The following is a 16848-nucleotide window of genomic DNA, read 5'->3' as shown; positions in this document are numbered from 1 at the left end:
CAGCCTTTGGTGTCTGCTGGGTGCACTTTCTGATTTTTGATGGAAGTAGCAAGAGCCTGAGGTAGCAGTATGGCCAGAGGAGAAGGGAGAACAAGAAAATATGAGAGACCCAGGAACTGAAAAGTCCTGTTGAAGACTTTTTTTTTTTTTCTGTTGAAGACTCTTGAGCTCCCTGGGAATAGGTACAGGTTCTTTTTATTTCAGTAGTAATAATAATAATAATAACAACAGCAACAGCCATGTGCTTGGTATTGTTTGAAGTACTGTCCTCATAGAATCTCTTCACAAAAACCCTAGGAGATAGGCATGTCGTCTCCTAGTTGGAATCCTAGGAGATGGGCACAGTAATTATCCCCATTTTATAGACCTGGAAATTGAGGCACAGAGAGGTTAAGTCACTTGCCTGAAGTCACACAGCATTTGAACCCAGGGTTTCTTAAGTTCATGAGCTTAACCAACACATCGTATTTGCTTTTTGGTAGGAGTGAATGAGCAAGTGAGCGAGTGAACCAAATGAGTCTGGGATTTGGTTCTTGCCAGAACAACAAGGCCCTGAGAGGTAGTGTACAGACAGGTGTGCTTTGGAGTCAGCAGAGTTGGGTTGTAATTCAAGCTCTGCTATCTCCTGGCTACATGACCTTGGGCAAGTAACCTAATGTACAAGTGCTCATTTCCTCATCTTCAAATGGGAGTAGTAATCCTTTTCTTCTAGGGTCTTTGTATGGCTTAAATTAGATCATCTCTGTAAAGCTCTTAGCCCCGTGCCTGACGTATAGTAAGTCCATAGGGCTCACTGTTAGTAGTATTATTACTGGTACCATGCAAATAGATTGTATTAACATGGCACACTTGCAGCTATATAAAATTGAAAGTCCATGTTGACAAGGACTAGAAGGGAATATGAAAACAGCTGTTAAAGGATGAAAGGGAATTAAAGTTTCTTCAATGCTTCATCATTTTTTTAGTAAATGTTCCTAAATGGAATAAATAAAACATACATGCAGTGGGTACTCAACAGGCCTTTGAATGTATGAATGAAAAACAGTCTAACTTTAAAAATTTTTTAAATTTTGTTCGGCTGCGCTGCACGGCTTGCGGGACCCTAGTTCCCTGACCAGGGAGCGAACCCGCATCCTCAGCAGTGAAAGTACAGTCCCAACCACTGGACCACCAGGGAGTTCCCTGACTTTTTTTTAATTGGTTGAATCCATTCCTTAAAAATCATACCTTATGATAGTGGATACCCTTGAGGCGTAATTGAAAGGGGGCCTGTGCAGAAAAGAGTTAACACTGCAGGCCTGTAATGATAGCCCTATAAATGCTGAATTTCCTACTAGGGGTTTGTGTAAATTTGCAATGAGAGAAAAAGGGAAGTTTTTAAAAAATGGCTTTGTATTTTGTGGTTCTTGTATCTGGATATATGATAAAATTGATTTAAAATGTTACATGCTTATAATTTCATAAATGCTAGAGGAACCATCTCAAACATGCAAAAATGAAGAAGGTATTGGTGGGGTACAGCTTCCTTGCTTTTACCATCAAGGGGTGGGTTGGAATTTAAATTCTTTGGGTATTAGAACTAGAACAAGTCTCTGTAACTGATGATTTTTGCTATGATTTGTGTCTGTTTGAGCCTCTGGAAAGAGGGTGACAACATGAAAAGAGAGGCAGTCTCTGGATGGAAATACACATTTGGATTTTGAAAAAGCAGTTAAATTGATAATAAGCCGTGTTGGAATCAAATATCTGACCCTTAGAGCCTGATGGCTGTCCAGTTTGATGTGCATGTTTTTGAGTGGGTCAGTTTGGACTCTGAGACTGACAAGATAAAAAGGAAGCCTTGCCTGTCACTTGGACTTGGACCGTGGCTGTTCGGCACTGCAGCACGCCTTTGCTGGTCCTGAAAGCACCTGGCTTGATTGGAATCCCAAATTCACTGATCCTAATTGCTTGGACCTGACTCTAAGCTGAAACCTGACCCTGGCTGTCATGCAGGTTCAGCCGCAGCAGGAGGTGTGCTGAGCTGAAAGCAGACCCAGGCTCCGTGAACAGGACTCAGACCCTGGGACCACTGGAGATTACGACCCCTTCTATGGAGCTCTAAATGATGAAAATATACATCGTGGATGCTGGCTGCACCAACTGGGTCACACACAATACCCATAGGAAGGGGCCTGTTCTCTGATGGGACCATCTAAAATCAAGCTGCTGATCAGCTCTTTACATCTAATACAGAGGCTAATTGCATCCTAACTTGTGATTCCTACCAAAATCTGCAAGTTGGAGGAGGGCATGTCACAGGGACTTCCACCCCTCTGCCTGCTTTTGACAGATCAGACTCTGGGCCTTCTCTTGGGGGCAGCTCACTGCTGTTGATTTGTGTGTTTGGCGTTCTGGATTAGCTGCAGCTTACTACAATGGGCTGATAGCCTTACTCTACCTCCTCACGTTTCCCTCTCTACACACACCTTAGTAAGGCAGATTGATTATTCAGATGTATCTGTCTCTGGAAAGGGATTGATCTTTTCTAGGCTATCTCTGGATAAAAGGGGTGGGAGGTTATATAAACCCACTTTGAAATTTTTTAAATTCAGGATTTCACCCTCTGTTAGTTTGCTAGGGCTGCCATAACAAAGTAGCACAGACTGGATGGCTTAAACAATAGAAATGTATTTTCTCTGAGTTCTAGAGGCTAGACATCCAAGAGCAGGAGTTGGCACGTTTCTCCTAAGGCCTCTCTCCTTGGCTTGCAGCTGGCAGCCTTTTCACTGTGTCTTCACATGGTTGCCCCTTTGTGAGTGTCTGTGTCTTAATCTCTTCTTATAAGAACACCAGTCATATTGGATTAGGGCCCACCCAGATGACCTCATTTTACTTTAATCACCTCTTGAAAGGCCATATCTCCAAATACAGTCACATTCTATACTGGACGTTAGTGTTTCAACATATAAATTTCGGGAAAACACAATTCAGTCCATAACATATCCTGACCAATTCCTGAATATCTTTCTGGTTAAATTGTATTAAAATATTTATCTGCAAAAATATTCTGTACCTCTTGCATACAGGTCTCTGGATGAAAGGCCTGGATGAGAATAAGAGATGATTGAAAAAATGTAAAGTTAGGATTGCTGATCTGTGGGGCATGCTGATTTTGAAACAATGAGAAAAAACAGAACCTGGCAGCTAGGGAGCTTTGGGGAAGTGGCGGGGTGGTGGTGGGGGGTGGGTGGCGCGGGGGGGGGGGCATTTATGATCTTTGTTTCTCAGAAACAAAGGAAAAGGAAAGCTCCCATTGCTGCCTTTCCATGAACGAAAGGCATAACTGAGATCCATATTGCAGGTTGGTCTCACCCTTTTGTATGGGGTCCTACTGATAATAATTTTGCTCTAAAGTGGACTTGGCCCTTAAGGGCCAAGGAGGTGGACTGTGCAGAAGAGAGCTAATCAAGCAGGCCTGAGACTGCTCTCCTTAGAAAGGCCTGCTCACAATGTTGGCCCTGGCTGGCCTCTGGGTTCTTGGATTTCAGGAGGGTTCTCACCATTCCCTAAATGATAAGAGTTGCTCACAGGGCCTAAACTGTGCAAACAATGTGGTTGATGCTACATACCTGCTTTCCTTCCAGGAATGTGGAATTTTGGTGTGTGCTAGGCAGAGGGTGCCTACGTGACCAGCCCCTAGAAAAGTCCTGGGCGTTGAGTCTCTAATGAGCTTCCCTGGTAGATAACATTTCACACATGTTGTCACAGTCATTGCTGGAGGAATTAATTGTGTCCTGTGTGACTCCACTAAAAAAAGACTTTGGGAAACTTGTGCCTGGTTTCCCCTGGATCTTGCCCTATACACATTTTCCCTTTGCTGATTTTGCTTCATAGCCTTTTGCTGTAATAAATCATAGCCATCTGTGAGTAGGACTATATGCTGAGTCCTGTGGGTCTTCTAGTGAATCATTGAACTGGGGGTAGGTAATCTTGGGGTACCCCAACACAGGGCACAAGGGGGACTTCTGGCGTGTTGGTCGTGTTCTCTTTCTCAGTCTGGGTGCTGTTTACATGGGGTGTGTTCAGTTTATGAAAATTCACTGAGCTGTCCCATTAAGATATGTAGAGGGACTTCCCTGGTGGTCCAGTGGTTAAGACTGCACGCTTCCAATGCAGGGGGCCCGGGTTCGACCCCTGGCCAGGGAACTAGATCCCGCATGCCACAACTGAGCCGACATGCCACAACTAAAGTCCCCTCATGCCGCGACTAAAGATCCCTCTTGCCGCAACTAAAGAGATCCTGCATGCCGCAGCGAAGATCCCTCGTGCTGCAACTAAGACCTGGTGCAGCCAAATAAATAATTTTTTTTTTTTTTTTTTGCGGTACGCGGGCCTCTCACTGTTGTGGCCTCTCCCGTTGCAGAGCACAGGCTCCAGACGCTCAGGCTCAGCGGCCATGGCTCACGGGCCCAGCCGCTCCGCGGCATGTGGGATCCTCCCTGACCGGAGCACAAACCCGCGTCCCCTGCATCGGCAGGTGGACACTCAACCACTGCGCCACCAGGGAAGCCCTAGTGTACTTTTTTTGTACATAGATTCAACTTTATAAAAAGATAAAAGAGAATATTACACACTACAGGGATAAAAAAAATAATAATTTTATTTGTTTTTTTGGCAGCACTGCAGAGCATGTGGAACTTCCCCAACCAGGGATCAAACACATATGCTCCCTGTAGTGGAAGCGTGGAGCCTTAACCACTGGACCACAGGGGAAGTCCAATAACTTAGTTTTAAAAAACAACTTGCTTTTATTTAGAAAACATTTTAATCACTCCTTTTTACCAGGCATTGTCCTGAGAGCTTAGGACATGGGGTAGGAAAGAGGTCTTCATTGCCTCTCAGTTTATTGGGAGTCAGATAAAGAGATACTTGTAATATGGTTGACTTTTGCTGAGTCCTAGCAAAGACACCATTGGACGCTACAGAGCTGCTAACCTGGGTAATTCTCAGGGTTACCATTCCAGTATCTACGGAAGCCAGACAGACAAATGGGCAAAGAGGGGTAACAGGGAACTGTGACAAACTGGGAAGGTAAGTAGGCATAGAGTTGCCACAGCTAATGGTTTTTCTTAAGGAAAAGCCACAAATCTGGATTTTTATGTGAGCTCTCTTGATTTTTTTTTTTTTTTTTTTTGCGGTACTTGGGCCTCTCACTGTTGTGGCGTCTCCCGTTGCGGAGCACAGGCTCCGGATGCGCAGGCTCAGCGGCCATGACTCACGGGCCCAGCCCCTCCGCGGCACGTGGGATCTTCCCAGACCGGGGCACGAACCTGTGTCCCCTGCATCGGCAGGCGGACTCTCAACCACTGCGCCACCAGGGGAGCCCAGCTCTCTTGATTTTTAAGTCCTGTAAATGAATCCAAATTTTAAAAAGTGGGAGGCCAAACAAAACACCTCTGCAGGCCAAATTTGGCCTTGGCCTACCAGTTTGCCAGGGATTCTGCCAACCAACCATCCTTCCCCTCTTACCGAACAATTGAGGGTCCACTGTTTTAGGCACTGGGAAATAGAGCAGTGAGCCAGCCAGACAACTTTCTTGCAGAATGGCCTGGGGGCAGGGGTGGGGGAGGGTGGTGTCTGGTACTGTGCCCTTCAAACTTCAGTATGTGTGGGAATCACTGGGTAGATTCTGAATTGGGAGGTCTGCGTTGAGGCCTGAATCTTGGCCTTTCTAACAACAAGCTCCCAGGTGATGGTGATGCTAGTCTTCCCTGCTGTTATTTGAAGGAGGGGAGTAGGGAATTTGTCTTGAAGGTGCATTTGCCTGGCAAGCATCCTCTTTTTACTTAGATTTTAGTTTATTGGGGTGACTTGGAAGAGAGTTGATGACCTCGGAGGTGGGTACTCGGGCTCTGCCACCTATCTCTTGGCGCTGCCAGGTCTCTGTTCTCAGAGTTTATAATCTAGAAGGTGGCGTGAGGGGTGGAGGAAGGTGCTCGGAAAAGCTTCCTGTAGGAGGTGCTTGTGAACTGCAGGAGCTCCCCGGCCGCCGAGAAAGGGAGAAACCTTTAACTCCCCCCCTCCTGGGGCTGGGTCTCGGCGTCCCCGCACCGGGTTTGGTTTCCCAGGCATCCCACGTGTCTTCGGTCCGCGAGTCCCTGTCAATCAAGCTTCTCCCCCAGGGGCTGGGTACGGGTTTAAAGGCGGCTGCAGTGCAGAGAGCTCCCAGAATGCTGCGCGGCGGGCGGGTTTGGATTTTAAATCCCCGCGGCCAATCAGTAGCGCGTAGGCTTTTGTAACGTTCCCGGCGCCGCGTTTGAATTCGAGGAGGAGCAGAGCCCTGCCAAGCCTCTGCCCAGACCTTGCTAGGTCCGCTGAGCAATTCCGGGAACATGAGTGCGGCGGCAACTGCAGGGAAGCTGGCGCGGGCACCAGCCGATCCAGGGAAAGTCGGGGTCCCTGGAGTTGCAGCTCCCGGGGCCCCGGCGGCTGCCCCGCCGGCGAAAGAGATCCCGGAGGTCCTAGTAGACCCGCGCAGCCGGCGGCGCTATCTGCGGGGCCGCTTTCTGGGAAAGGGTGGCTTTGCCAAGTGCTTCGAGATCTCGGACGCGGACACTAAGGAGGTGTTTGCGGGCAAGATCGTGCCTAAGTCGCTGTTGCTCAAACCGCACCAGAAGGAGAAGATGTCCATGGAGATATCCATTCACCGCAGCCTCTCTCACCAGCACGTCGTCGGCTTCCATGGCTTTTTCGAGGACAACGACTTTGTGTTCGTGGTGTTGGAGCTCTGCCGCCGGAGGGTGAGTGTCGCTGCTGGGGGACTGGAGCTGCCTGGGGACCGGGGTTGGGGCGCCCGCACCCGGAGCTGCTGGGGAAGGAGCGCCCCGGGGCTCGGAGCTGCTGGGGAGGAGGTGCTGGGAACCTCGAGCTGGGGATGGAGAAGGTCTCGGGGAAAGAGGTGCTTGGCATTTGGGGCCTCTAGGAGAGGGGGTGCCGGTTAAGTGGAGCCCGGGTCAGGTTGTCTGTAGGGAAGGCGGCTCCCGGACGCTGGGAGTTGGGCTGAGTGGGGGAGGTGCGGGTCGCGGGAGAACCCTGCTAATGGACGCCAGGGCTTCCGGAGTTGCTAGGTAAGGGGTGCTGTGGACCCGAACCTCCGGAGTGGGGTTGGGTCAGGCAGAAAGTAGTTGGAGCCAGACTTAGTAGCTTCGGGGAGGAGAGGGGTCAGGAAAGGGATCTGCTGCTGCGAAGAGGCCCGGGGCAGGGATACAGGGGACTCTGAGCTTTCGGAGTGGGCTGAGAGAGGGGTCCCAGGTAAGGAACTTGGGAGGGAGCTGGTGGGAGAGGGGATGCTTTGAACGGTTGTGGCCTGGCTTAGGGGAGAGTCTACATCGTAGTTGTCCTGGAGAAGGAATGGGCGGTAGGGTCCTGGGCTGCCTTCACCTAATGACACCCCCTCCCTGCCTTGGGCCTGAGTACCCACTCCCCACTCCTCCTTCCCTCCCCCACCCAGTCTCTCCTGGAGCTGCACAAGCGGAGGAAAGCACTCACCGAGCCCGAGGCCCGCTACTATCTGCGTCAGATCGTCCTTGGCTGCCAGTACCTGCATCGAAACCGTGTTATTCACAGAGATCTCAAGCTGGGCAACCTCTTCCTGAACGAGGATCTGGAGGTGAAAATAGGTGAGGAGCTGGGCCTGCAGGGACACTTGACACTACGCTCTATGGGAATGAGGAGGAGCCGGGAGAGAGGGAGGGAGAGAGGAAGTCGGAAGGAGACAAGGGAGGGAGGAAGAGGATGGTAGGAAGTCTGGGCTGTTGATTGCCTCTAGAAACCTCTCTTTAGTACAGAAATTTAGAACAAAGAGCCAAAAGCCAGTGGCTTGCCTGCAGATGCAGTTTTGGTTGTGTGTGCTCTCCTATACAGTATTATTTAAAAAAAAAAAAAAAGGATTTGAATTTGTTTTCACTTTTCTAAATCGGGAGGCTTGATTTTGAATTCGGGGCTCCGTTTAAACAGTTGGGTGCTCCAGCAGTACAGGGGCAGCTCTTTGCCGGACTGAAAAGCAGCTGTTCCCTTTAGGTGCCCTCTGCTTTGTCATAATCCCCACCCCTCCCTATCACTTCCTCACAAACTTGCCAGGTAGCCATCTTGACATTTACCTGCTTAATCCCTGAAGGCATGTGACTTTTGCTATCCCTACCAGTTCCCTTTTAGAAGCAAAGCCCTCCTTTCTAAGGGAGGGGGTGAGGAGGGTCTCTGGGAGGCCCCTCCCTGGGGCTAGCATGGTGGGAGGATTCCTGAGCACGCCTTGCTGCACACAAGAACTAGAGGCTTGAGGGATCAAACTTCCCTGGTTCTTGATGGTTACACCTGAACCAGCTGTCCGCATTGACAGATGACAGAGGCTAGCATCTGAGTCCCCCCCTCTTCCTCCCTCTGTCCCAGGGGATTTTGGACTGGCAACCAAAGTCGAGTATGACGGGGAACGGAAGAAGACCCTGTGCGGGACTCCTAATTACATAGCTCCCGAGGTGCTGAGCAAGAAAGGGCACAGTTTCGAGGTGGACGTGTGGTCCATTGGGTGTATCATGTAAGTTGGGAGTTGTCTCAGGGCCCACCCAGCCTCAGCAGAGGCCTTTTTGGATGTCTCACCTGGCAGACCTTATCCTGTAGACCTTTCTGCCTTTGGGAAGGCTGCTCCAGAGGACAGACTGATCCAAAAGGAAGCCTCATTTCCATATCTTTTCTTCTCACTGGTGTATCCTTTAGGATTCCTGCAGCCTGGGCCATGGGTCTGGGGAATGGGGGAGGGAAGGTCTCCACAAACTTGCTCTAGTCCCTTGCTATTCAAAATATAGCAGACCAGCATCATCATCACCTAGGAACTTGTTAGAAACACAGAATCTCAGGACCCAGGCTGACTGGATCAGAATCTGGATTTTAAGACCCTTGAGCTTTTCCATGCACAATAAAGTATTAGCACCATTGATCTAGGAAGCAGCAGTGGGTGGGAGGAGTTAGGCCAGGAGTTATAGCTGGCAGGAGGAGGTCCTGTGGTCTGTCTGGATCAAGGCCATCAGAGGTGGGTGGGTGGTAGGCAGAGGGTTGGGCCTGTTCAGGTGTCACCCCTTTCATGGTCGCCCTGGGTACTGGAGAGTTAGAAATGAGTTGTCGCAGTGGCTTTCCTACTTCATTGCAGTGGAACTTTTTCAAATGAAAACTTGCAGCCTTAAGTACAGAGCTATTAACCGTGGAGCTGCCTCTGTAGGAGCAGGTAGCCCACTTGCTTTGACCTGTATTGTGTTGGCTGGCAGTCTCTGGAGCCCTGCTGTAGTGTAGGCTATAGCAGAAAAGTCACTGGCCCATGAGAACCGAGTCTCATCACCTGTATTCTACTGAGAACTCCTCCCTGCCAGTGTCTTGGCTCCTGGGGCTGTTCAGTGGACTTGCGGACTGTCCTCCGGGACCCGAGAGTCATAGTGAATGTCCAGAAGGTGTTTGACTTCCTTTCTGGCCCTGAGAGGATTCCTCCAGCATCTGGGTTTTGGTTAGGAGCCTTGAGCCAAATCCCTCCTTGTGCTTACAGGTATACCTTGTTAGTGGGCAAACCACCTTTTGAGACCTCTTGCCTAAAAGAGACCTACCTCCGGATCAAGAAGAATGAGTACAGTATTCCCAAGGTGACTAAAAACACTTTAAGTTTACATTTATTTTATTTAATTTCCCCCCCCCCCAAAGCTATTTACTGAGCCCAGCCATATCCTGGGGACAGAGGTGGGTCAGTCCTACCCCTAGGGTAGCCATAAGAGCTTTAGAGGGTCCTTGCATACAAAACCTGACGTATGTGCACAAAAGCATTTTTTCTTGGGGAAGAGAGTTTGTAGGTTCTCAAAGGTTGGGCAGATAAACCAAAAGGTGTGTAAAACAGAGAGCATAAAGGAAGTAGAAGGCAGACAGAGACATGCTGCTTAAGCCTTGGAAGTGGACTGTCTTGATTCAGATGGGCCCTGCCACTTAGCACCCAGATCGCAATAGACAAATGGCCTGATCTTCTGAGCTGCAGTTTCCCATCTATAAAATGGAGTCCTTACCCCAGAGCACCTTGCACACAATAAGCGCTCACAGAATTGCGAACTGCTGTGCCTCGTGACCACCAGCATGAGTGCATTGAGAGGGATAGCCTGCAGCAACCTGGCGTATGGCTGCTTTCCAGTTTGGTGTCTTTGCCTTGTGTGAAGCCAAGAGCCCTGTCTCCGTAAGGACAGATGGACTGAATCTGTCATAAAGGGTCACTTATTGGACAGAGCAGAGTGGTTCCGAGTGTGGGTGTTGGCAGCTGACTATGCCCCCGTGTGGGTGCTGGCTCTACCATTCACTAGGGGTGTGTTCTCAGGCACTTAACCTCTCTGTGCCTCAGTTTCCCCATCTGCAAAAGAGGGATGGTGATAGAGATCTTCACCCCCTGGGTGTTTCTGTGAGGGTTAAATGAGCTAATATATATGAAGTGCTTAGAATATTTTGCTGGCACATAGAAAGTGCATAGTTGATGCTAGAATATTAGTGTGCATTTGACCTGCACTGGGTTTGGATCTCCTCACCAGGGCAGCAAGCTTGGTGCTGTGTCCCCATTTTATAGATGAATTTACAAAGGCCCAGAAAGTTGGGTTAGTTGTCACAGCCAGTATTAAGGGACAGAAGTGGGACTTAAAACAGGTCATTATGACTTCGAAGCCTGTGTTCTCAAGTGCTGCTCTAGTGGTGAGCAACTTGAATTATGCAAGAGCAAATTTTGGGAAAAAGTGACCTCAAGAGGAAGGAGAAATTGTCATTCTCACAACTTAGGTTGACACTTGTGAACTCAGTAAAGCTGCTAGTGGAAATTTGGCACCCCACATCCCCACCAGACTCAACTGCTGAACATGGCATATTTGAGGCCGGGGCCGGGGCTGCAGCTTCTTTGTGGCAGTGCTGCATTCGGGTCCCCCACCACATCCTACTTACGTCTCTCCCTCTCTGCTCCAGCACATCAACCCTGTGGCCGCCTCCCTCATCCAGAAGATGCTTCAGACAGATCCCACTGCCCGTCCAACCATTCAGGAGCTGCTCGATGACGAGTTTTTCACTTCTGGCTATATCCCTGCCCGCCTCCCCATCACCTGCCTCACCATTCCGCCCAGGTTTTCAATTGCTCCCAGTAGCCTGGACCCCAACAGCCGGAAGCCTCTCACTGTTCTCAATAAAGGTAAACCGGGGTCTGGGTAGACCCCAAGAGAGCCTAGGCCTCAGGTGTGTGAATGGATGGTCCCCATAGCTCAGGTGTGTGGTAAGACAGGCCCCAGTCCTTGAATACATGGTCCCCATCCTCATGTGGCAAAGTGCCCTTCCCCACAGCCCTGTCAGGAAAGACGGACCTTACCATGGCGGAATCAGACCCGTCATGCCCCAAAAGAAGAGAGTGGCTGAACGCCATGCCTGAAAAATTTGTATTTAAAAAAAAATTGCTAATATCACCTTGCATGGTTCTTTGGGAAAAAATGTTGAAATTTTTCAGGTGTACACATAGAGCACAATGCAGTAGACCCCACATCCCCACCAGACTCAACACTTAATCAAGATTTGTCATGTTTGCTCCATCACTCCTTTTTTGTTCCTTTGAAGTATTTTTGAAGTTAATCCCAGACATCTTGTCATTTTACCCCATAAACTTCAGTATGCATCTCTTTAAAAGGATGGACATTTTCTTACAAAACCACATCCCATTGTTTGGGTTGTCATTGTTTCTAGATCTCTTCAGAGAACAGAATTAGGAAATACATAATTGGGAAGGGGGCGGGGACCTTGAATTTACGCTGCTATTTCTGATTCACACTTTTTGAACATTTTATTTTGATATTGTTTCAAATTATGAAAAGTGAGAATAGATAAAAACTTCCTGTATCTTGTTCCCCCTTTTCTCCACCAATTAACATTTTTCTACATTTACTTTATCTCTCTCATATATATATCTAAATTTCTTTCCCCAAACCATCTGATAGTAAGTTGTACACATTCTGGCCTTTACTACTTAATACTTCAGTGTATATTTTCTAAAAACAATTCTTTTACATAACCACAGCACAGGACACAGTTATCAAGTTCAGGAAATTTAACATTGATGAAACTTCTCTTACAGCAATCTTTTTCTTCACTGTAAAGTTACTACTTTAATTTTCTTTTGGTAATTTATAAGTCACTGATTTAAATATAATATTATAGGATTTTTACTTCTTTAATTTTATACTTGTTTTTTTTTTTTGCGGTACGCGGGCCTCTCACTGTTGTGGCCTCCCCCGTTGCGGAGCACAGGCTCCGCAGGCTCGGCAGCCATGGCTCACGGGCCCAGCCACTCTGCGGCATGTGGGATCTTCCCAGACCGGGGCATGAACCCATGTCCCCTGCATTGGCAGGCGGACTCTCAACCAGTGTGCCACCAGGGAAGCCCCTATACTTGTATTTTTTTTCCTTACACTGAAAACCCTTTTTCCTTACATTATATACATGAATTTTCAACATCTATAAAGTATGTTATGAAATGATGTTTATTTTCTTGCAGTTCTATTTGTCTTTGGAATATATTTCACTTGAAAAAAAAAGTGCCACTTGAAAAACTTTATTTCTCTGTGTGGATATAGCACCAATTTAATATATGAGTTCATTTGTTTTAGTTATAATACTGCTATTTTAAGGATTACTTTTTTCTTTAGGCTTTAATTTTTGATATTTTCACTGGTTATATTACTGTTCCCTTTGATTGGTGATCACTTGGTTAAGGTGGTACCTCCAGTGCAGAGTTACTGTTTTTCCTTTTGTGATTAATTAATACCTTGTGAGGAGTTAATTTGAAAGGATTCTATCTCTTCTCAGACTTCAGCCTACTGATTTTAGCATCCATGCTGGATCTTGCCTGCAGCAGTTATTACTGTGGTATTCTAATGGTGACTTTTCTCCTTTTCTTGTTCCTTCTACATCCATTAATTGGAGTTCTCCTGTAAGGAAGAGCTGTCACTTCTCTCCCATTTATTTATTTGGTTATTTGTGTCAATATGGACTCATGGATATTTAATCTTGGAGCTATAATGTAATATTGTTATTTTAAGGATTGCTTTCTTTTCTTTTGGTTTTAATTTTTGAACATAAAGCATTCTTCAAAACGTAGCCAAAATAAGGGTGAAATTTTTTTGGAATACATAAATCCCCATTTATTCATCATCTGTTTTCAATAATTACTAACATTTGCCCATACTTGTTTTTATCTTTTCCACCTTCCCCTTTTTTTGGCTAGAGGTTTCTTTGTTTGTTTTTTGTTGTTTTTTTTTGGCGGTGCTGTGTGGCTTGCGGGATCTTACTTCCCCAACCAGGGATTGAACCCGGGCCCCGGCAGTGAAAGCACCGAGTCCTAACCACTGGACCTCCAGGGAACTCCCTTGCTAGAGTTTTTAAAGCAAGTCCCAAATATGTTATTATTCCACACTTAAGTCCTTATCACAGCATAGAGTTTTTCAATTGAAAATTCATATCTTTAAATATCTTAAGAATTTCATATTACACAAGGAGAACTAGCACATGTTGGTGGGGAAAGAAACATTTAAGCCTAAAGACAATAAAAATCATCCATGCTTCTACCACCCAAATATAACTGATGTTAAAATTGCAGTGTGTATCTGTCTTTTCAGATTTCAGTCACATGTAAGTACATAAAGCAAATTTTAGGGTGGAAAAAATCTCTTACGTTTTCATTAAATGCCTGCTAAATCCATCTTGCTGATGGGTTGTGACTTACTGAGCCCTTCCATTTTCCTGGATGCAAAAGATGCTTTTAATTCTTGGATTGAAGCCAGGCAGCTCCAAGCTGCTCGTGCCTTCTAGCTGTCTCCCTGAGTGACCAGAGGTGCCCTGCAGGGCCCAGCATTGGGTTAGAGGTCTGAGTGTCTGAAGCTCTATGGCTCTGTGTGGCCATGAGCCTTCCTACAGGGCTTGGCCTGGCCCTGGAGGTACCAATGAGTGAGTACCAGGTGCTGTCACATGAGCAGGGCAGCTGCTGCTCTAATAACCTGGCACCTACCTAAAGCAGTGGCAGCGCAAAGAGCTTTTCTCCGGGGGCAGTACCAGCTGTGGCCGGGGATCCTGGGCCCTCCCAACCTGCGGCCTTTTTGCCCAGCTAATGACTGTTTCATCTCCTTCCAGGCATGGAGAACCCCATGCCGGAGCGTCCCCGGGAAAAAGAGGAGCCAGTGGTGCGGGAGGCCAGCGAGGCGGTCGACTGCCACCTCGGCGACATGCTGCAGCAGCTGCACAGCGTCAACGCCTCCAAGCCCTCAGAGCGGGGGCTGGTGAGGCAAGGTGGGCACTGCGGGCCGGGGCGTCTGGAGAGGGCAGGGAAGTCAGCCCCGGAGTGCCAGTGGCTTGTCCAGGCCCCTGGCTCCGTAATACCTTTACTTCCCCCATTTCCTGTACATTACAGTGCAAACAAGTTAGCTTACTGGCCCAGGCCCTCCATGGTCAGGCCCCTTCCTTCTTTTTCTGACTCATCTGTTCTGTCTCCACAAGCGCCCCACCTTCCAGCACCCCCATGTGCTGCCTGTATACATTGGCACACACTGTCTCCTCTGCTCAGAGAATCCCTCTGTAGCCTTCAAGACAGTGGAAATAACAGACCCAGATGTGCTCCAGCCTTGGGGCCTTTGCTCTCCCGGCAAGCACTTCCTCCAGATCACTGCAAGGCTCACACTCCCTGCTTTCACGTGTCTGCGCCAGAGTCACCTCCATGATCATCTCCCTGCCCCCACTCCTATTACTTGCCTTGTTTCTCCACAACACTTCTCATCTAACACATTCTAAAGTTTCCGTATTTGTTTATTGTATTTAAAAGAAGGGATCGTCACATGCACAGAACATAACATTTTCACGTATCTGGGATTGTCTATCTTCTCACAATTTTTTAATCATTTAAAACTCACTGATTTGCACCATGATAGAAGTAACTTACATATTCTGTGAACATTTATTTTGATTGGTCTCTATCCCTAGAGCCAGAATGCAAGCTCAGGGAGGGCTGGCTTTTGTCATTGCTCGCTGCCTGTAACCGTGTCTGGCACACAGCGGGCCTTTGTTAAATGGGTCAGCTGAATGCATGAGTGGACTCGGCGCTCTGCACTGTAACTTTCTGCTTCGGTGCTGCCTGTCTAAGCTTGTTGCTGGCAGAGGGCTCCAGGCCTCTTGACCGAGCTCCCTGGTGTGGGCTGCCTGAGTGGACCAGAGGGGAAGAGGCTGGTGCTGATCGATCTTCTTGTCTGTTTCTGTCCCAGAGGAGGCTGAGGATCCCGCCTGCATCCCCATCTTCTGGGTCAGCAAGTGGGTGGACTATTCGGACAAGTATGGCCTTGGTACGTTTCTCCCAGCTGTGGCGGTGGCTCAAGTGCCGCCTAGCAACCCTTCGAGTTGTTACAGGCTCTTGCCTTTCTTGGCTCCCACGTCCTCTTCTCTCGACACTCTCCTATCTCCATCCCTAGTCCCATCCCCTAGCGGCCCCCTGCCCCCCATGGCCCCTTTCTGAGGCCTCCCTCCACCTACTGCTAGGGTACCAGCTGTGTGACAACAGCGTGGGAGTGCTCTTCAACGACTCAACACGCCTCATCCTCTACAACGACGGCGACAGCCTGCAGTACATCGAACGTGATGGCACGGAGTCCTACCTCACCGTGAGTTCCCATCCCAACTCCCTGATAAAGAAGGTGAGTGCTGGCTGGCCCGCGTGGGCTGCTGTTGGCCGGGAGTGAGGGCTTTGCCAGGGGACAGGCTCTAACTGCGGACGCCCTCTCTCACTTTCCAACCAGATCACCCTCCTCAAGTATTTCCGAAACTACATGAGCGAACACTTGCTGAAAGCGGGTGCCAACATCACGCCCCGGGAAGGTGACGAGCTAGCCCGGCTACCCTACCTGCGTACCTGGTTTCGCACCCGCAGCGCCATCATTCTGCACCTCAGTAACGGCTGCGTGCAGATCAACTTCTTCCAGGTGAGCTGCAGCCCTGGAGGGTTGGGGCCGGGTATCTGTGCCTCTTAGTGGCCCACGGCATTGGGTGGGGAGTGGGAGGCATAGGACCTGTCCTTGGCAGCATCAGCAGAAGGGAGTGAAATGCCCCCCACCCCCCCCCACCATCGACTGGGATATCTTCCCTCTACTCCCGCCAAGGCACACAGGCAGCTGGGAGCTTCAATCACCAGTAACCCCCTGTCCGTCCACCTGCTCCCCTCCTGCCCTCACAGGACCACACCAAACTCATCCTGTGCCCGCTGATGGCTGCCGTGACCTACATCGACGAGAAGCGGGACTTCCGCACGTACCGCCTGAGCCTCCTGGAGGAGTACGGCTGCTCCAAGGAGCTGGCCAGCCGGCTGCGCTACGCTCGCACCATGGTGGACAAGCTGCTGAGTTCACGCTCGGCCACCAACCGCCTCAAGGCCTCCTCGTAGCCCCCCCACCCCCCTGGACTGGCACCCTCCTCCCCCCCACCAGCACCTCGGCCCACGCTGGTTAGATCCCTATTTTATGGGGTGTCCCCCAGCCCTGGGGGCTGGGGTGGAAGCTCCATCATCCCTGCAGGTGGGGCTGCTGTGTAAGTTATTTTTGTACATGTCCCGGTGTGGGTTCTGAGGCCGCTTCCCCTTCCCTCTCAACCCCACCATATGAATTGTACAGAATATTGCTATTGAATTCGGGACTGCCTTTTCCTTGCCTTTATATTACATTAAACATATATGAATCTTCCTTTTTCTTCTTGTGTTCCCCGAGGGGTGCCTGGCACCCGGGTTCCGGCCACACTGTT

The 16848-nt window shown here is 49.0% G+C and overlaps 1 protein-coding gene across 1 annotated transcript; it reads left to right on the top strand.

Annotated features, from left to right (window-relative positions):
- Nucleotides 1–6374: 6374 nt before the first annotated feature.
- On the top strand, nucleotides 6375–16614 carry PLK1 (polo like kinase 1; the record flags this gene model as incomplete). The annotated part of the gene is made up of 10 exons (XM_082856238.1): nucleotides 6375–6782; nucleotides 7493–7661; nucleotides 8428–8572; nucleotides 9569–9662; nucleotides 11005–11224; nucleotides 14206–14361; nucleotides 15327–15404; nucleotides 15598–15752; nucleotides 15855–16037; nucleotides 16289–16614. The coding sequence occupies 10 exons, from the start codon at nucleotides 6375–6377 to the stop codon at nucleotides 16493–16495; spliced, it is 1815 nt and encodes a 604-aa protein (XP_082712364.1). The 3' UTR covers nucleotides 16496–16614.
- Nucleotides 16615–16848: the final 234 nt, after the last annotated feature.

This window comes from Leucopleurus acutus, assembly GCF_964270905.1.
Source record: "Leucopleurus acutus genome assembly, chromosome: 16".
NCBI lineage: Eukaryota > Metazoa > Chordata > Mammalia > Artiodactyla > Delphinidae > Leucopleurus > Leucopleurus acutus.
This window is presented reverse-complemented; position numbering and strand designations above follow the sequence as displayed.